The sequence below is a fragment of the Leptonotus elevatus genome, chromosome 7, assembly GCF_054856555.1.
Source record: "Leptonotus elevatus isolate MCC_2025b chromosome 7, RoL_Lele_1.0, whole genome shotgun sequence".
Lineage (NCBI taxonomy): Eukaryota > Metazoa > Chordata > Actinopteri > Syngnathiformes > Syngnathidae > Leptonotus > Leptonotus elevatus.
The window spans coordinates 11,327,265-11,345,562 of NC_141245.1; the positions used below are offsets into that span (position 1 = coordinate 11,327,265).

The 18,298-nt window shown below is 38.6% G+C and overlaps 1 protein-coding gene across 3 annotated transcripts in view; it reads right to left on the reverse strand.

Annotated features, from left to right (window-relative positions):
• Positions 1–2,243: 2,243 nt before the first annotated feature.
• The window catches only part of pde3a (phosphodiesterase 3A, cGMP-inhibited), a 46,808-nt gene continuing 30,753 nt past the window's right edge, over positions 2,244–18,298 (reverse strand). For 2 of the 3 annotated variants that reach the window (XM_086080451.1, XM_086080453.1), the window contains exons 6-15: positions 17,977–18,053; positions 17,600–17,796; positions 16,101–16,238; positions 13,928–14,039; positions 13,154–13,261; positions 12,871–13,070; positions 12,590–12,793; positions 11,534–11,695; positions 6,431–6,671; positions 2,244–5,328 (exon numbers count right to left, since the gene is read on the reverse strand). In XM_086080451.1, coding sequence (XP_085936577.1) covers positions 5,009–5,328; positions 6,431–6,671; positions 11,534–11,695; positions 12,590–12,793; positions 12,871–13,070; positions 13,154–13,261; positions 13,928–14,039; positions 16,101–16,238; positions 17,600–17,796; positions 17,977–18,053 — 1,759 coding nt within the window. In that variant the 3' untranslated portion in view covers positions 2,244–5,008. The remainder of the gene's footprint in view (positions 5,329–6,430; positions 6,672–11,533; positions 11,696–12,589; positions 12,794–12,870; positions 13,071–13,153; positions 13,262–13,927; positions 14,040–16,100; positions 16,239–17,599; positions 17,797–17,976; positions 18,054–18,298) is intronic. The other variant, XM_086080452.1, reaches the window with a different exon arrangement.

Consider the following 18,298-nt stretch of genomic DNA (forward strand, 5'->3'; position numbering starts at 1 on the left):
TACAATTAAGCTGTTTGAACGTGAAGTAATTCCTCCCTTGTTTCCAACGTCGTTTAACAATGACGCTAAAGCTGACAAATGCGACTCATTCAATTCAGGGAATCGGTTGGGATCCTCTTTGTCCCATGTACCTTAAAGAAAATCACTTTTGCTATTTCACATCATCCTTAATAATGTTTGAATGTCATGAAATGATTTTCCATACAAAACAATGGAAATAGAAAATATCTGTTCCATCCTAATAACACTTGTAAAGTAGTTATGCCACACAAGTGTTACGACAAATTTGTAGATCTCCTTCATCATGATTATGAATAATTCTCATAAAAGACACATTTACTTTTTCATATTTTCAGTTAGGGATCATTAGGTCCAGTATACTCATGTTTAATAGTATGGCTTGTTCACCCTGAGTGATGTAAGATGTAAAATTTGAATAATTTAATAAATTGACAACCGCTTTGGAGACGTCAGCTGGGCGTGGCAGTGCTTTTAGTGGCGATAGCTTAGCAAAGGAAATACGGCTAAATAATGGATAGCTACACACCATATACTGCATCGATGCTATTTCACGGCTTTACAAGCTAAAGTGAAGAGCTCCCTAAAAGCGTTGCTCTCACATCTTGAGCTAACAACTCATTTCCCCGATCGATCGCCTTCCAAAAACATGAATGTTGAGACTTGTGTGAAATGTGAATGCTCTCTATGTGCTGGTCCTGTGATTGACAGGTATTCGGTCCAGGGTGTACCCAGCTCCAAGAAAATGTACTGTACGGTAGCTACTTTTGTATTTTTAAAAAAGCACCCTGGCAAACAAAAAGTACCAGGCAGAAGTCTTGGGCCACCACTATCTTTGTTGTTTTAATTAGCTTGTCGCTACTTTATTGTATATACAGTAAACAAAAGGAAAGCATAAAAAAAAAAATATATATATATATATATATATATAAATATATACATTAGTCAGATGTCCCTGAACTCATAAAATGTGGAATGTGACCAAAAATGAATGGGATAGAAATGCATCTAAAATCTCACAAAAGGGGTGCTAGGGTCCACAAAAATATGAAAATTTTAACCAAGCAGATTTGGATTTCAACGAATCTTGGTGTACTTGTTGATAGTGGTGGCTCAACACAAAATCTAAAATTTTAGGTTAATCGGAGCAAGGATTTGGGAGTTACGGCCCACCGAGTTGTAATATTTTTGGCAAAAAGGGGCGTGGCTACCTTCCTTTGAACCCTCATGTCTCACGAACTACTGAGTCAATATTCACAAAACAGGTATTATTGGAAATGGAATTGCCCTGGTAAGATGTGACCAAAATTATTATTTATTATTTACAGAATTTTATTTTATTTTTGTATTAAATGTATTTTTATTGTAGTGAAAAAATACCTCGGTTTCTGTTCAATAATAGCTTTGTTATTATGCTGTTTTTGATATGCTTTTGCCATGTTTCCAAATTTTAAAGGGAGATGCCTATTTCCAGCCGTATTGGTTCGAAATGCCATTATTAGCTGTTTACTGACCACGTAATGTGTTTGTCCTGGCTGCATTTCTTGATTTGAAAATTTGGCCCAACTGAATTAGTAATTGCATGATGATCTGAACATAAGGCTGTCGCACACTTGATGTACACACGGACAAAAGTGTTGTTACCCTTCATTGGTCACTGAAATTCTACTTCTACTTAATAGTAGCTACTGAAAATGACTAAAAAGTCAGGTTTGGCTTTTTTTTACAAAACAAACTAATAACAGTACCCTGGACAAAAATGATGGTAACCTTAACTTTCCTGAGTGAACTCCTTCAGCGCTCTCAGATTTGAAACCGCGTCTTCTCCAGGCTGCATGTTTCAGTCCCTTTCGGAGACATTAAATAGGATTTGAAGTCCTGTTTAAAGTACCTGAAATTGATATTTGAGTAAAAGTACAAGTATCTCAACAGAAAATAATTTCTGCATGAGAAGTCCCCTTGAGAATATTACTTGAGTGAAATTCATACCTGAAATAGTGTTAGTGAAAGGTGAGAGGTATTTATAAATAACAAAATAAAGTACAGACACATTAAAATTTACAAGTACAGTAACAAAATATTTGTAGTCCATTACATAACAAAACTGGATTTCAATTAAGCAGCAAAATTCTGCAGTTTCTATCAATATCAGAAGGCGGCCATTTTGCCACTTGCTGTCGAGCGAAAATGACATCATAGTTGCTCAGGTCTCAGGTAACCACCAATCACAGCTCAGCTTCAGAAAACACGGGAGCTGTGATTGGTCGTTGCCTGAGTAACTGTGATGTCATCTTCAGTCGACAGCAAGTGGCAAAATGGCCGCCCCCCCTAAGATGGATAAAAACGGCTGGATTTTGCTGCATAACTCATATTCCACAAATGTAATATTAATCAGAATAGCATGTTTAGACTAGTGAGGTCACATATAACAGATTATTGTCAAGAAACATTTAAGGTTGACTTCCACCTTAAGCTGTTCTTCAGTCCTTTTAACCGTGCACAGTATTTGAAGTCATTATTCTATTAGCGGAACCATGACCTATGATCGAGTCCAAGCTTTTCGACAGTGATCGGCGCCATTTTGCTACAGAATGCCCTGATAGTATTAAAAAAAATTGTACCCTGCACAGATTCAAGACCTTCGACGTTTTAAAGCGCTGTAGAGTTGTTTTCGTTAATATGACCGCAGGCCAAAAAGCTTCAGTTTAGTCTCACGTGTCCAAAGGAAATTATCCATTTCGTTGACCATTGTGGGGTTTTCTTTAAAAGGGAAGTTCTTGACAATAATATGTTCTATGCAGCCTCACTAGTCTAAATACGCTATTCTGGTTAATATTGTGTTAGTGGAATATGAGTTAAGCAGCAAAATCCAGTCGTTTTTTTATCAAGGCGGCCATTTTGCTACTTGCCGTGGACTGAGAATTACATCACAGTTGCTCAGGTCTTAGGTAACAACCAATCACAGCTCAGCTTCAGAAAAAGCCTGAGCAACTGTGATGTCATCTTCAGTCTAAAGCAAGTGGCAAGATGGCCGCCCCCTGAGATGGATAAAAAACGGCTGGATTTTGCTTCATAACTCATATTCCACAAATGTAATATTAATCATGTTTAGACTAGCGAGGTCACATCTAACATATTATCAAGAAATGTTGACTTCCCCTTTAAGGGAAGGGTACCAGCAATTTTGTCCACGTGCTGTGCAACATGCTGCACCAAACATGAATGTTTTTAATTAGCATGCTAAAATTTACGCAGAAAAGCCTGGCAATAACATAAAGAGTAGTCAAGTGATAAAATAAATCTGTCTACAGGAACCAGAAGGAAGAAGTCCTTGAGCTTTACAAATCATTACCGTATTTGATGAGTTACCTTGTTTCCGTTGTTGTGAAGTGAACATACATGGTCATAAATGTACAGTATAGCATTTAAAGCGGACAGGAAGCATCGAAAATTAATAAGGTCATCTTTGTTTTGTTTCTCTGCCTTCCTGAGTTGTGTGACCTTTCGATGTGTTAGTGTGCTGCGGGAGGAAACATGCATCTAAACACGTTGTTTGACACAAAGTAAAACATGGGTTTGGATTTTGTTTTTCTTTGATGGGAGATAAAGCTTTTAGAGGGGCTCTTTGTAGAACATCTTATTTTGTCCACTGTATAAAACATGTTTGTCCTGTATGCACTTCTAACATTTCTGTCTTTGTATGCATGTGTGATGTGCATTCCCTTTTTTTCCCCAATACACTTACACATTGCCAAGCTTCAGTGGAAACAGCTTTTTCCCGGGCTTTCATCTCATTGTCTACAAGAGGAAGTCTCCTCAGCATCGGATGCAGTGGGTGTGGCCCAGGGCATCCACCTGAGGGGGGTGGGAGGGCATACACTCACCCACTCCGTTGTTGATGAAAAATTGAAAAAAACGACTTTGGTCGGGCAACCGGTGTGCTTTGCGAGGCATGTGACTGTGTGTGAGAGGTGTGTCAGAAAATGTCAAGGACTAGCGTCACAAAATATAAACGACAAGTTTTCCCCTTTTAAGTAGTGATGGGAAAATGAAGCTTCATGAAGCACTTGTAATATTTTTCACTCCTCGAGATGCCACTCTTGGTTGAAAGATGCTGTGGAAATGTAATCAATTTCCTTTGCACTAGCCTTTATATTTAAACCAAGAGCACCATCTAGGGGAGTCAAAAAATATCACAAGTGCTTCATGAAGCTTCATTTTCCCATCACTACTTTTAAGACTTGCTCTGGAGTCGGACGCACTTTGCCAGCCTTCCGTGCAAGGATTCTTCCAAGATCATCACAGCCACCTTGATACTGCCCACATCTTCAAAACTATTCCCCTTGACGACCCCTTCGACCTTTTTTTTTTAAAAGAGGAAAACAAATCACATGGATCCAGGTGTGCTGAGTAATAATAATAAATAATAATAATGCATTGGATTTATATAGCGCTTTTCTATTTAATCAGTAGTAAGGAGGTTGCTACAGCACAGTGATGCTTTTCTCAGTTAGGAACTGTCAGATGCTCAATCTCGCCTCTTCTCGCGCACTGAACAAAGCAAAAGCCGCAGGATCTCTCTGTTGACGTGCTGGGTAACCGTCTGGTCAACATTGAGGAGGAAACTTAAAAAAAAAAAAAAAACACAAGTCCTGTTACTTTTCTGACACACCTTGTACTGACTGATGGAGGAAATTAGTGAATCTGTGTCATTGTGCATATATAGAAGAAAGGGGAGGCTACATAAGGACTTGATACCATGGATAAAATAAATGAAGCTTTTTTTTTTTCCTCCACTGAGTTCCCTTCTTTTGCTCCTTCAAAATTTTCTGGTCATAAACCCTGTTTTTGTTAGGCACAAATTACCCAAAACATCTTCTACAGTGTTGTGTCAAAGTGATGTGCTGGCTATCAATATTAAGAGTTAGGAGAGCAAACAAACAACGGTAAAATAAGTTCCTGGTTTGGAAGGAGGCCATTGTTCGTATTATCACTCCGATTCCTCCTCTTTCCCACCTGACGTCTCTGATTGTGAGAGGCCGTCCTCGTCTTCTATCGCTGGCACCTCTTCACTTTTATCAAAGCATTCAGTTAAATCTTCCTCCTCTTTGCTTGTTTGCTCCTCCTCTTCCTCATTAATGGCTGTGATGGGGTCAGTGGAGGCGCTAAGACAGTTTGGGTCCTCTTTCAAGGTGTCCTCCTGGACTTCTGCAGCAATGACTCTCTTCCACATTTCATGGTTCTCCAGGAGGTGCTGTGTGATCTGGCAGAACACTTTCCTACTGCTCTCCTTCTTTGTCTTTTGCTTTTCTGTAAGACACAATAGACATGATGCAAGATTCTAAAACTGCAATTCCAATGACTTTTTTTCCACCTCAATTGTTTCTATGAACATTTCTATGAACTATGAAAATACACTTGTCACAGTGGAATCAAATCCTCTCGATGTCAACAGTAACAGCTGAGAAAGGAAAGAAAGGATTTTCCTTTCTTTTCTTTGGTCCTTCCTCGGGTCTCCTGACGGCCACACGACTGGATTCTGAAGTGTTCGGTTTAGGTGAACGGTATGGGATTTTTTTATAGGTTTTAGGTGAACTAATGAATACACACTCACACGCACGCACACACGCACACACGCACATACAAAATAAAAATTTATAAAAAATAAAATAAAAAAAATAAAAACAATAACAGCTGAACGACTTTCGGTTGACCCTAACGTGACTAAAAGTTAAGTCAAAGTTGATCTAAAAAAATGACATTATTGATATTTTTTTCAGCACAGCGATCCCCAGCCTTTGCACCATGGGCCGGTTTACAAGGTTTCATGTAAAGACATATTTTGGACCCACATCGAATTTTAATTAGGATGGATGGTGGGAATCCTGCACAATGCACATGTTGTTCTCTATAACGAGCTGGCTCGTTTTATCTCATAGCGTGTTGTAAGACTTTAGACTTTATCTGTACATACATTGCTGTTGATTGAAACAGAATGTTCACATTTATATTCGTCATCATTTGAATTAAAGTATGCATTTGGATTGAGTGGTTAGCAATTCTGCCTCGAGGTTTGGGTTGGAATGTCGGCTCTGACCTTCTTATGTGTGGAGGTGGTATGTTTTCACTGTTATGTTTTCACCCTAATAATGATAAACTGAATAGAAAATGGATGTTCCTGAGTTTATAATGAATTTACGAGCGCAATTGTGACCTGGTTCATTAATTTCCCTATACAATCAGATAGCTCACGAAAATTCAACGCAATCACACAATCCAGCTGCCAATAATTTACCGTCAAGGCAGTAATTGAAAACTTTCTTGCAACAGAAAGAATAATTGGAACTAACATGTAGATTAGCATGGAACAGGAATAAATGAGAGGTTTGCATACAGGAAAAATGTTCCTCACCCAAATCTCCCTCCTCCTCCTCCTCCTCCTCCATATCTCGTCCGTCCTTTGCCTCTTCTTGCTCCACCTCCTCCTCCGGCAGGTCGACCCAGTCACCCGGCATCAGAGCGGCAGAATCGTACGAGGAGCAGAGGGGTCCCACTATATGAGTGATGAACGACTCTTGCAGCTTCGCAAGCTGCGGTGCTGAGCGGTCCATGAACGGGCTGATGGGAAGGCCCAGGCTTGCTTCTTCATCTCCCTAGAAAAGTGCAAACTAGGATTACTGTCGGTTCACTCAATTGTGGACAGACATAGTATATAATGTACAGACTCCTGATTTTATTTGTGTTTGAAAATTGCTCATATTTCTGAACTTATAATAAAGTTTTGACAAAACAAACTTGCAGCATTCAAACTTGCAGCATTCTAAAGCACATGTGTCAAACTCTTTTGACCCTTTATGTGGTCCGTGAACAGTAGTGATGGGAAAATGAAGCTTCATGAAGCACTTGTAATATTTTTTGACTCCTCTAGATGCCACTCTTGGTTGAAAGACGCAGTGGAAATGTAATCAATTTCCTTTGCACTAGCCTTTATATTTAAACCAAGAGCACCATCTAGGGGAGTCAAAAAAATTCACAAGTGCTTCATGAAGCTTCATTTTCCCATCACTAGTGAACAGAGGCAAATCGTGCAACACGGAACACAACAACACGCTAACGTGCGTAGCTTAGCAAAAAAAAAGAAAAAAAAAGAAGTCTGTGTTGTATTCAAGGCCCGTTCAGACCATGGGAAACTACATAACCCGCGACGCACTCACAGGGGTTGCTAAAATATTGACCCTTATTTACAAAAAGTGCTTTTTACGTTGCTACCATCAGTAATTTTTTTAATTTTGTGTTTACGTGGTGCTCTATTAACATGACTTTATACCGGCCAAGTTGGGTGTACTTTAAGACATTTGCCATTTGCTATTTTGATTACACTACTTGAAAACTGAACTGTGACTTTTGTTATTGTTTTGCTGTTTTATAAGTTCTATTTATTATATACCATGTTCATTTTTACAACCTAATAAGTGTAGCCTACTTTTTCAATACTACTCTTATTTCATGTGTAATTTATTTTGTATTTCATATTCATTTTTAAAAAATCATGGTAAAATTGAAATTTATAATTTAAAAAATTGTGATATTCTATTTTTGCAAGATCGCCCACCCCTACTGTCAACTGAAAATGACATCACAGTGCCTACAGGCTCAGGTAATGACCAATCACAGCTCACGTGTTTTCTGGGTTTGGTCATGTGACGTGTGTAAGCTGTACCAAAAATTATACAACAAAAACTTTAAACATCCAGCGGGGATAATTGCAATATTTAAAAATAATTGTCTTTTTATGGGTTGTTGTATTTTTCGATGATGTCTTATGTTGTCTTCTTCTATGAGCACCTGTTGCAATATTAATTTCCCTTTTGGGACAATCAAGAGATTCTGATTCTGGGTTTTAATTCAAAGCAAACCCAAATGCAAATATGGTATATGGAAAATGCTTACTTTTTCAGAAACAAAAATGTTGCCATTATTTCAAAGTGGGTTTGGGGATTTTGTTGTCATATTAATAATTAATAAATTGGGCTTTTTTTTTCTTGAGTAACTCCCCAAAACACAAACAATATTTTACAATTTAAAACAGTGTGTAAATCCTAGTAATTGCCATGAAACAATCGTATTTTGCCTTTTGTACACAGTTAGTTGTTTTAATGTAAAGCAGTGTAATAATACATATGAATGAATATTCATAATTTAACCTACAACTGATTGGGTAGCTCGTCAATGAGTCTCGTCTTTGTTAAAGTGAAAATAATCTCGACTCTACGTCACTAAATAACCAGAACCCCATATTGTCATTTTTTTCTATACTCGTTACATGAAATCATGTAACATCATGAAACATCCTGCTCCTCCTCCTTGTCCTTGAGATGTTTGTTGTTCATGCCTTTCCTGTTTTTGTACTGCGTCAACAAAGACATATCTGCACAATGGATGAATTGAACGGCGAAATGCAGAGTGAAAAATGTATATTTAGTGTTGGATATTAATGTGCACTGCAAAGCCACATTTCAATAGGACACTGTGATTAGACATTTGTTGTGTGACTGAGAACATCTTTACATGTATAAATAAAGATGACTTGACTTGATATGAAGCACTGTCAGTGGCAACATATTTGCGTCACCTGGCTCCCATCATCTGAAAAAGTGTACAGTATATTGCACTGTATGCATTTCCACTAGTGATGGGAAAATGAAGCTTCATGAAGCACTTGTAATATTTTTTGACTCCTCTAGATGCCACTCTCGGTTGAAAGATGCAGTGGAAATGTAATCAATTTCCTTTGCACTAGCCTTTATATTTAAACCAAGAGCACCATCTAGGGGAATCAAAAAATATCACAAGTGCTTCATGAAGCTTCATTTTACCATCACTAATTTCCACGTAATTATAAATAAATACAGTAAATTACTGCTACTAGTCCAAGCAACAGGCTTGTATTAGTTTGTCACTATGTTGATGCCACAGATAGATGGCCAAAGATATAATTGTAATTAACAAAAAAATCCCCACGCCGCACTTGTTGGGAATCACGGATTAGAGGGTGAAGATTTCCCGTGGTGAATATCAACAAACTGATTAACGATTTATTAGTTTGTAATGTTGCAACATAATGTTTTGAATGACACTGATCTAACCATAATGTTCGTTACGTAAGCTGAATACATTCCGATGCTTACCAGTGTTTAGCTGATTGTCTAAAACTAGGCCTTCACCGTGTGACTTTTGACGAAATGCTGTAGAATTAAGTTTTAAGAGCACATCTGTATATAAACCGAATCCACAAAAAATAAAAAAGTGTAATCAAAGTACCCTTTGAATAAAACACCTCCAATCCATATATCCTTTCTGGCCACTAGATGGAGCCAATTTTAATCTTAAAGTACTATTTAGTAAAGTTTTTTACAATATGGCAATTTGGCAACCATGTCAGCGGCCACATGCATCACTTATTCACACAAACTGTTTTTCTTTGTAAACCATTACCAAAAGGGTTTTGTGTAACAACTTGTCATCCGTAAATAAATACCAAATCACCAATATGTTTTTAACTCATTCACTGCCATGGACGGCTTTAGACGTCAAAAATTAATTTGAACTATTTCTGTTAGTTTAAAAATTTTTCCACTTTTAACAAGAGTATGAAAACCGAGAAAAAAGTTGTTATTGTACGTTTAGAACAGATATAAAATTTGTGATTAATCGTGAGTTAACTATTGAAGTAATGTGATTAATTAAATAAAAAAAAATAATCGCCTGATGACCTAATTTATAATAATCTTTTCTTTTCTTTTTTTAAATAATCTTTTTTCAAAAAACAAATTTTTAACAATCTTTTCTTTTCGTTTTTAAAATAATAATTTTTTTAATTTCTTTCAATTCAATTATTGAAATTGGGCGTCAGGCAATTAAATTTTTTAAGTGTAATTAATTGCATGACGTCAATAGTTAACTCAAGATTAATCACAAATTTTATATCTGGTCTAAATGTACAATATGTTTTTTCATACTCTTGTTAACAAAAGTGGAAAAAAATGTAAACTAATAAAAATAGTTAAAATGAATTTTTGACGTCTATAGCCGTCAATGGCAGTGAATTAATATCGATCAATATAACTTTATTACAAATCCAATTCAATCCACTTTATTCCTATAGCAAATTTCATAAACACGCGTTCCCAAAGTGCTGTACATTGAGATCCGCACACTATCATACATAAAAAATCTAGTATAACCAACTATTAAAAAAGTCAATAAAATAGTAAAATACAATAAGTAAAATAAATCAATAAATAATATAATAAATAATAAAACAGGTGCATTTTCTGTCTTTTGATTCAAGGGTAGTACTTAAGCACTTTTACACACTTACACTACACGAACGGGTATTAATAATGCATGTGCACTCACCATTCACTGCATTAGGTATGCTTGCAGTCTACTCTAATGTATGTAATATGAGATCTGTATCAGAAATTCTGCTTTCACATTTCAACTGCATTTTGATTAACGCAGAAGTGTTCATTTAAGGCTACTGAACGTCGAACATTCCATTTCGAATCGCTACTGCCACCTGCTGACGAAAAATGAAACTGCACATACCGTTCTTCACATACACACCACGCACACCCATTACATCACATCCGCAGGCACGGCGCGGGAAATTCTAACCTGAATCCAGTCTGAAAACTACTGTCCAGAGGCTTGCAGTAATACCCATTGTGAACAGCTAAGGTGTTGATCTACTAATTAGAGGGCATTTCAGTCATAAATGCTCAAATAAAAAGCTTATTGTAAAGTTATTTTATTTTTGTGTACTAGAATATAATGGACAACATTATATTGATCCTCTACTTGGGTCAATTTGACCCAATTGTGAGATTTAGTGTAAAACAACTCGTAAATATTGGTCAGATCCTTTACTTGGGTCAGAAAATGGGGTCATTTTGTATTAAACAACCCAGAAAGTTGGGTCAAATTGACCCATAAGGTGGATCGGTCCATTTTTGATCCATAATTGGGTTAATTTTGACCCAACTGTTTTTAGAGTGTGTATTTGCACCTGTTCAAACTGTGGAAAATAGGGGTGTGAATTGCCTAGTACCTGGCGATTCGATTCGTATCACGATTCATAGGTCACGATTCGATTCGATACCAATAACCTAACCCTAACCCTTTTGTTGAATATTCCCATAAAAAATTGATGTTTAAAAATCAATTCGGCCGCATATTGAATCGATTCGAGAATTGCGCGCTGTAATATCGCGATATATTGCCGAATCGATTTTTTCTAACACCCCTATTGAAAAACATTTCCCTTACCTTTTAAAAAAAAAATCATATTTCATTCATCTTATTTTGTTGTTCTATTTTAATTGTCCCAAGTTTTGGGAATTACTGCCCAATCTGAGATCTCAGGTATTGAATTTAATATACCCGATCTCTAGCTAAAAAATGTAACAGTACAGTAAACGAGGCCAAGCATTGCAGAGGTTTAGAACCATACTTGTTCGTAGAACTCATTGACGATGCCCTCAGTCCATTGCAAGTGCAGCTCCTTACACTTCAGAGGTCCATTGACATCAGCCAGCTTGATGCACATCTGGCAAACCAGCAATCGGTCATTTTCGTTTGTCCAGTCGATACCAGACATTCCTTCGTCACCCACCTGGGTACATGAAAAAAAAAAACAGCATCAGCGTCTTTCTGATCATTTATTTATTTAGTAGGGACTATCTATCATTACGATCAAAGTATAGGGGTAGGGGGTAGGGGTAGTAGAGGGGCAGCAATGTGAACCACTACATTACATCACGCTACTACATTGCAATGATCCAATTTTATTGAGACGTCTTTTTTAAATTGTATTTATTTATGTATTTATTATATTATTTATTTATTTATTTTACTTAATGTATTTTAGTATTTTATTGACTTTTTTAATAGTTGGTTATACTCGATTTTTTATGTATGATAGTGTGCCGATGTCAATGTACAGCACTTTGGAAACGCGTGTTTATGAAATTTGCTATAGGAATAAAGTGGATTGGATTGGATTTGTAATAAAGTTATATTGATCGATATTAATTCACTGCCATTGACGGCTATAGACGTAAAAAATTAATTTGAACAATTTTTATTAGTTTACATTTTTTTCCACTTTTGTTAACAAGAGTATGAAAAAAAATATTGTACATTTAGACCAGATATAAAATTTGTGATTAATCATGAGTTAACTATTGAAGTCATGCAATTAATTACACTTAAAAAATGTAATCGCCTGACGCCCTAATTTTAATAATCTTTTCTTTTTTGAAAAAAGATTATTTTAAAAACGAAAAGAAAATATTATTATAAATTAGGTCGTCAGGCGATAAAAAGAGAAGGAACTATGGGGCTGAAGTCAGGTTTGTGTCACGGCAAACATGCCAAAGCAAGTCTTTACGAACCGTTTCTTGCACACTGGGCCACATTCAACCCCCCCCCCCCCCCCCCCAAAAAAAGGACCCTTCTCAAATTGTTCCCACAAAGATGTAAAATTGCCCAACATGTCTTGTTTTACCTTGGCATTAAACTCTGCGAGGAAGTCAAAGTGCTTTTTTAGGTCGGTTGCCAAGATGGCTTCGATGACAAGGAATCGGAAGCGTTTGAACTCAACATGTTCAAGGTTAACCAGGAAGTTGTACTCCGGACGAGACATAAAGAGGTTCCACGCTGCAGCGGCGTGGTGGTTTTCCAAGACAGAACGGTCATTATATAGAAGAGCCTAGAGTGGAAAAAATAATAATAATAATTTTTGCTTTTGACCCGTCGTTTGAAATGATAAGTCCCCTAATCATTTACCTGCGGTGCACTGGTTGCTACTAGAAAGGCGTTGGTTCTCCCGGGATGGTCATAATCGTGCATGGCGGCAGCGACATACAAGGCCATCAGCTCCAGCCCCGGAATTAGGCCAGACAGGGAGCCGTAGCCTTCCTCCAGCAAAGAGTGCATCTTGGATGACAGAAAGGCCGTAGCACCGGGGGTTATGCCATTTGCTGGGTCTACAGAAAAAAAGAAAAAAAAAAGGAAATACATGTCTTAATCTCTTTGATTAGACGCTACCAAGAGATTTTTTTTTCCTCACCGTTGTGTATGCCGTTCTCGGTCAGGAGTGTGGGCAGACTGGGCACGGGTTGAGTGGTGAGGTACCAAACAGCGTGCAGCACGTCAGTGGCATGGATCCTGTTGTGATCTATCACGAGCAGCAGAGGGCAGTCAAAGCATGAGCTACAATCTCGTACAAACTGCAGGCCGCTTTACTATTGTGAGAATTCACTTTTGTTTACATATTTGACCCCCCCCCCCCACCAAATGTCAACATGGACAGAAAAATACAACTTTAAAGTTGTTCATTTGTGCACAGAGCTTTTAGAAATCCCCCCTAACTTAAACGTCAACATCTGTAATGATACAAAGTCACACAGTTTTGTTATATTTTAAATATATATTATTTAATAATAATAATACAAAGATTTTAATATGTCAAGCGCTGCTGAATACAAACCAGATAAACTGAAAAAACCTTAATAATGAAAGTTTTTTTTTTTTATCTCCTGTAAGGGTCCACCATCCTCAAAACTTTCCGATTCTGAACCAATAATGTTGATGATGATATATAAGGGATAAGATATAAAAATATTTTACCGTCAAACTAAATTGTTTATGAGTAAGTGTTCTCACATTGGAGGAATTGAATCCAATAGATCTCATTCATGTTAATAAAGACGGTGACGCAAATCATTATTCGATATGAAATGCGATGTTGACAAGGTCCCCTTCTGCTCTTTAAGTGGTTTTATTTGACAGAGACCGCAATTAAAACAATATTGACAACAATGCAAGAGGAATGTATTCTCACACGGGATGTCTCTGTATCCGTTCTCCAAAGCGTGAAAGTAGTTCATGAACTCTGCTACAGGAATCTTGAAGGTCTCAAACAGGCCCGCGTCTTCGAAGAGCCTGTAGGACACCTGGGACATTGAATGAAAAAAAATTAAAAATTAAAGCTTCACTAAAGCAAGATATCTTTACAGAGGATTTGTTGTTAAGTCTCATGCCTGAAAAACTTGCCCAAGCTAGTGACATCAAATGAAATACATAAATACTATATTGTAGTAGGGCTGGGTATCGATTCAAATTCAAACAATCGATTTACAAGAGTTCAGTTTGATTTGATTTCGATTTTTTTATCCAATTCAATTAGATTCACTAATCCGATATTGATTTATTTATGGCACATCAATTCTTCCTAAATATCAAGGACATGATAAAAAAAAAAAACCTCTACAAACATTCAATTCTAAATAAAAATTTGCAGAGGCAGTAACTGGCTAAAAGACTTATTCATTCATGAAAATAACACGTGTTATAATCACTTAAGTGTTACACAAACATTGACATCAGCGTGGATAAGATGAAAACGCTTTCATAATTCCAATTCAATAATTGTAAATATAAATTAAAAAGATATCGCGGCCAAAAAGAAAAATCGATTCAATATCGATTATTCTATTTTTTTAAAACCAGCCTTATATATAGAGGTGGCTAAGTGGTTACTTACGTCAGCCACGTGTCTGAGAGGCAGGTGGATCGGAGTGAGGGGGATATCATTTCCCTCTGCTCCATCTCACCTGCTCTCAATTTTAATGCACACACACACACTTGTATATACACTGGGTGGGGTCACATTCACGGTGTAGGGGTAGAGTTCGCCAGTCGGCAAGCTGGCGAACTCAGTAACAGTTAGCTTTCACTAAGAACGCTTGCGTGACGACCGGGGCCTTTCTCCGCTGGGCCTGGGGTTCGGGGGTGCAACCCGTCCCCCGGTGCCCCCATCTCCCCTTCTGGCCCCGGTGTTCTGTCCCTCCACTTGGCTGGAGGTGGGGTGGGCGCGGGTGCCCTCACTGCTCCGCTGTCCGGCCCGTCTCCGCCACCGATGCCTGGGTACGGGGGGTCCCCGGGGTTTGGGGGTCGGGGTCTGGTGGGGTGGGGCTGGGGGGGGCTTGGTTGGAGGGGGCCTGTGCGCCGGTGGGGTGCCTGGCGGGCCTGCCGTGCCCCGTCCTGCTTCGTTGGGTTGGGGGCGCGGGCCGTGTTGGGGTGGGGGGGGGGCGCTCCAGGCTCCTGGGTTTGCTCTCCGGCTAGTGTCCCCCGCGGGGCCCGGGGTTTGTGCCCTGGCGCTGCCGCGACCTAGGGGGCCCTGGTGGGTTGTGCTTGCTCTGTCCTGGCCGGGGTCGACGGCTCCCCTCTCTGGTGGAGGTTTACCAGCATCTACCGAAATTCAAACACAATCTGCTTCTTCCTCTGGTCGTTGAATTGGTGGAGGCTGATGTCTGTGGATCTCACTCTGCTTCATCTATCCTTCCTTCCTTTCCTCAATCTCTCCTTTGGTCTCTTGAGGTCTCCCTAATTTGATGGAATTTAGATGTTTCTGGGGTTGGTGAAAGACTCTGACACTGGTTGGTAACCCGGTGGGTAGTAGGTAATGTCTGGTCGGTGCTGGATTTCACTTTTCTTTCTTTCTTGTGATCCTTCCTCGGGTCTCCTGACAACCTCACACCTCTAGCTGGATTCTGAAGTATTCGGTTTAGGTGAATGTGATTTTTAATAGGTTTTAGGTGAACTAATGAGTACACACTCACACGCACGCATGCACACATGCACACACACAACATGGCCCTATACTCTGCTGCCACCTGATTGCTGTTTTTGTAATAAATACCATTGCTTCAAGCATTCTCTTCATTTAAAAAAAAGTATAAATAGGTCTTTGGGAGCATGGTAATATTTAAAATAGAACGTATTTATACGTTTTGGGGAGCAAATGAGTTAAGGAGCCCCCTGCTCAGATGTGTGCTTGATATGTCCACTACTGTGATTGGTCAAATTTCATGTATGTGTACATACATGACAACTAAAGATCTTTCTTCGTTTTCCTCCAATGCACACAATACTATACTTATTTCTGTCCATCAGCGTTGATGTATTGTCATAAGTTGAATGCCACAAAGATTACGGCGCTAAAGAGTCCTCACCTGGCTGAGAATGCAACCTGTTTTTCCGTGAGTCCTCTCCACAAGACTGAAAATGGGAAAATTCCATTTGTTGAGTTGACTCATAAGAGGTTCCAACCCAGGCATCACCAGTGGCGCCGAGGCCAGGAGTAGCTTGCTCTGTGCGTTGCGGGAAAAACAATAAAAAAGGGAGTGGCCAATTACAGTTAGTATATTGTTCAATATTGGTCACAAAGGTCACAATTGACAACGCTACTGTACAATGATAATTCTCTATGTGAAGTGTTCCTCTTTGCCCAAAAGATTACCAGCAGGATCAAATGTGACTACCGCTATATACGACGATGACATTACTACTTTCCATCCACCATGAATCTAAACCTATAAATTGCAAAGTAAATTCACTGTCCCCGAGTGTAAACTATCAACAGCAGCAGTGGGAGCGAAGCACTTGAAGACTCCAGACTGAATCTCGGGATAAATATTTGCCTGAGCTGACACTTCCGCTTGTCCTAAATCAATGAGCCTTGTCGCTATTCCACAAAACAGTTGCCCAGTGTTTGTTGCTGATGCTGAACAGCCAGGAAATATTCAAAATTTTCCCGTCGCAAAAATGTCTCAGGGTTATGACGCCACAAAATAAAGCTTTGCATGTCGTGATTGCAGCAGTAATGTCTTTTGGTGTGAATTTGAATAAAAGTAACAAAATGTATGAAATCCATCAATCCTGCTTGTCTTCATTTGGAGGAAAGGGTGACCTGGAGTTTTATAGCCTAACCCTGACTTTTGGTGAGAGTACACCCTGGACTGCTCACCAGCCAAAAGCAGGCCACATGTAAACAACCATGTTCACTCATATTCACACCTATGGGTAATTTAGAGTCTTTAACTCATTCACTGCCATTGACGGTTATAGACGTCAAATATTCATTTGAACTATTTCTATTAGTTTAACATTTTCTTACCCCTTTGTAAACAAGAGTATGAAAACTTTCAATTTTTTAATTGTACTTTTAGAACAGATATAACATTTGTGATTAATCCTGCGTTAACTCATGAAGTCATGCAATTAATTACGATTAAAAAAATTATCGCCTGATGCTCCTAATTTGTAAAAAAAAAAATCCGCATCAGGCGATTATTTTTTTTAATTGTAATTAATCACATGACCTCAATAGTTAACTCCCGATTAATCATACATTTTATATCTGTTCTAGAAGTACAATTTATTTTCCTTTCTAGTTGTTAACAAAAGTGGAAAAAATGTTAAACTAATAGAAATAGTTCAAATGAATTTTTGACGACAATAGCCGTCAATGGCAGTGAGTGAGTTAATTAACCTAACTTGCATGTTTGTGCAATGTGGGAGGAAGCCGGAGTTACGGCAGACATCCCATGCAACCACAGGGAAAACCCAAAGGGCCGGAGCCGAGATTTGAACCCTGAACCTCAGAACTGTGCGGCAAACGTGCAAATAACCAATCAAAGAATCGATTAAAAATTAACCATATTTCGCCAACCTCAGGGGAAGGCAGGAGGGGACGCAGAACGATGCTCTCCGACGGATACTGCCGGCAGCCTTCTCTCACCTCAGACGGCTTCTTGCCTGCTTCGGCTTCTTCCTCATTCTGTGCAAAGTCGCTGCTGTCACTGTGGTTGGTCTCATAAGTGCTGTCGTAGGTGCTGTCATAGTCCGACGAGGCAACCGCACGCTCATCTGACAGAAATATGGAACATGCAGTCAGTCAGTAGAAATAAAAGAAAAGAATAATAGCAAAAACGCGTCCAACTTTTCTGTTCGAGGCAGAATAAAGGAGATTATTTTCATTGTCCGTGTGAGCCTTACAGAAAAGCCAAAAGTGTCTAAAATGTATGCAAGCAAAATTCTGCTGTTTACCTGGACGGGGTATTCGGTCGACCTTGACGATAGATTCTACCCCGTGGTTCAGTCGATGGTTGAACGGCCTGCCGCAGCTGAAAAAAAAAAAGAGAGCAGAGGATGCACATTATTTCATCCTGATCATTCTCTGATTACTGACTCATTTCCTGTCCTCTTCATGCTGATGAATCAAGTGACTCATTTCCTCACAGACTGTTATAGTATTCTCATTTAGATCAACTATCTGTGCATCTTTTGTTGCAGCATTTTCAGAATTAATGTCAAGATTAAAATGTAACAATATGTATAAAATGTAATAAACCCCACATGTACATATCTC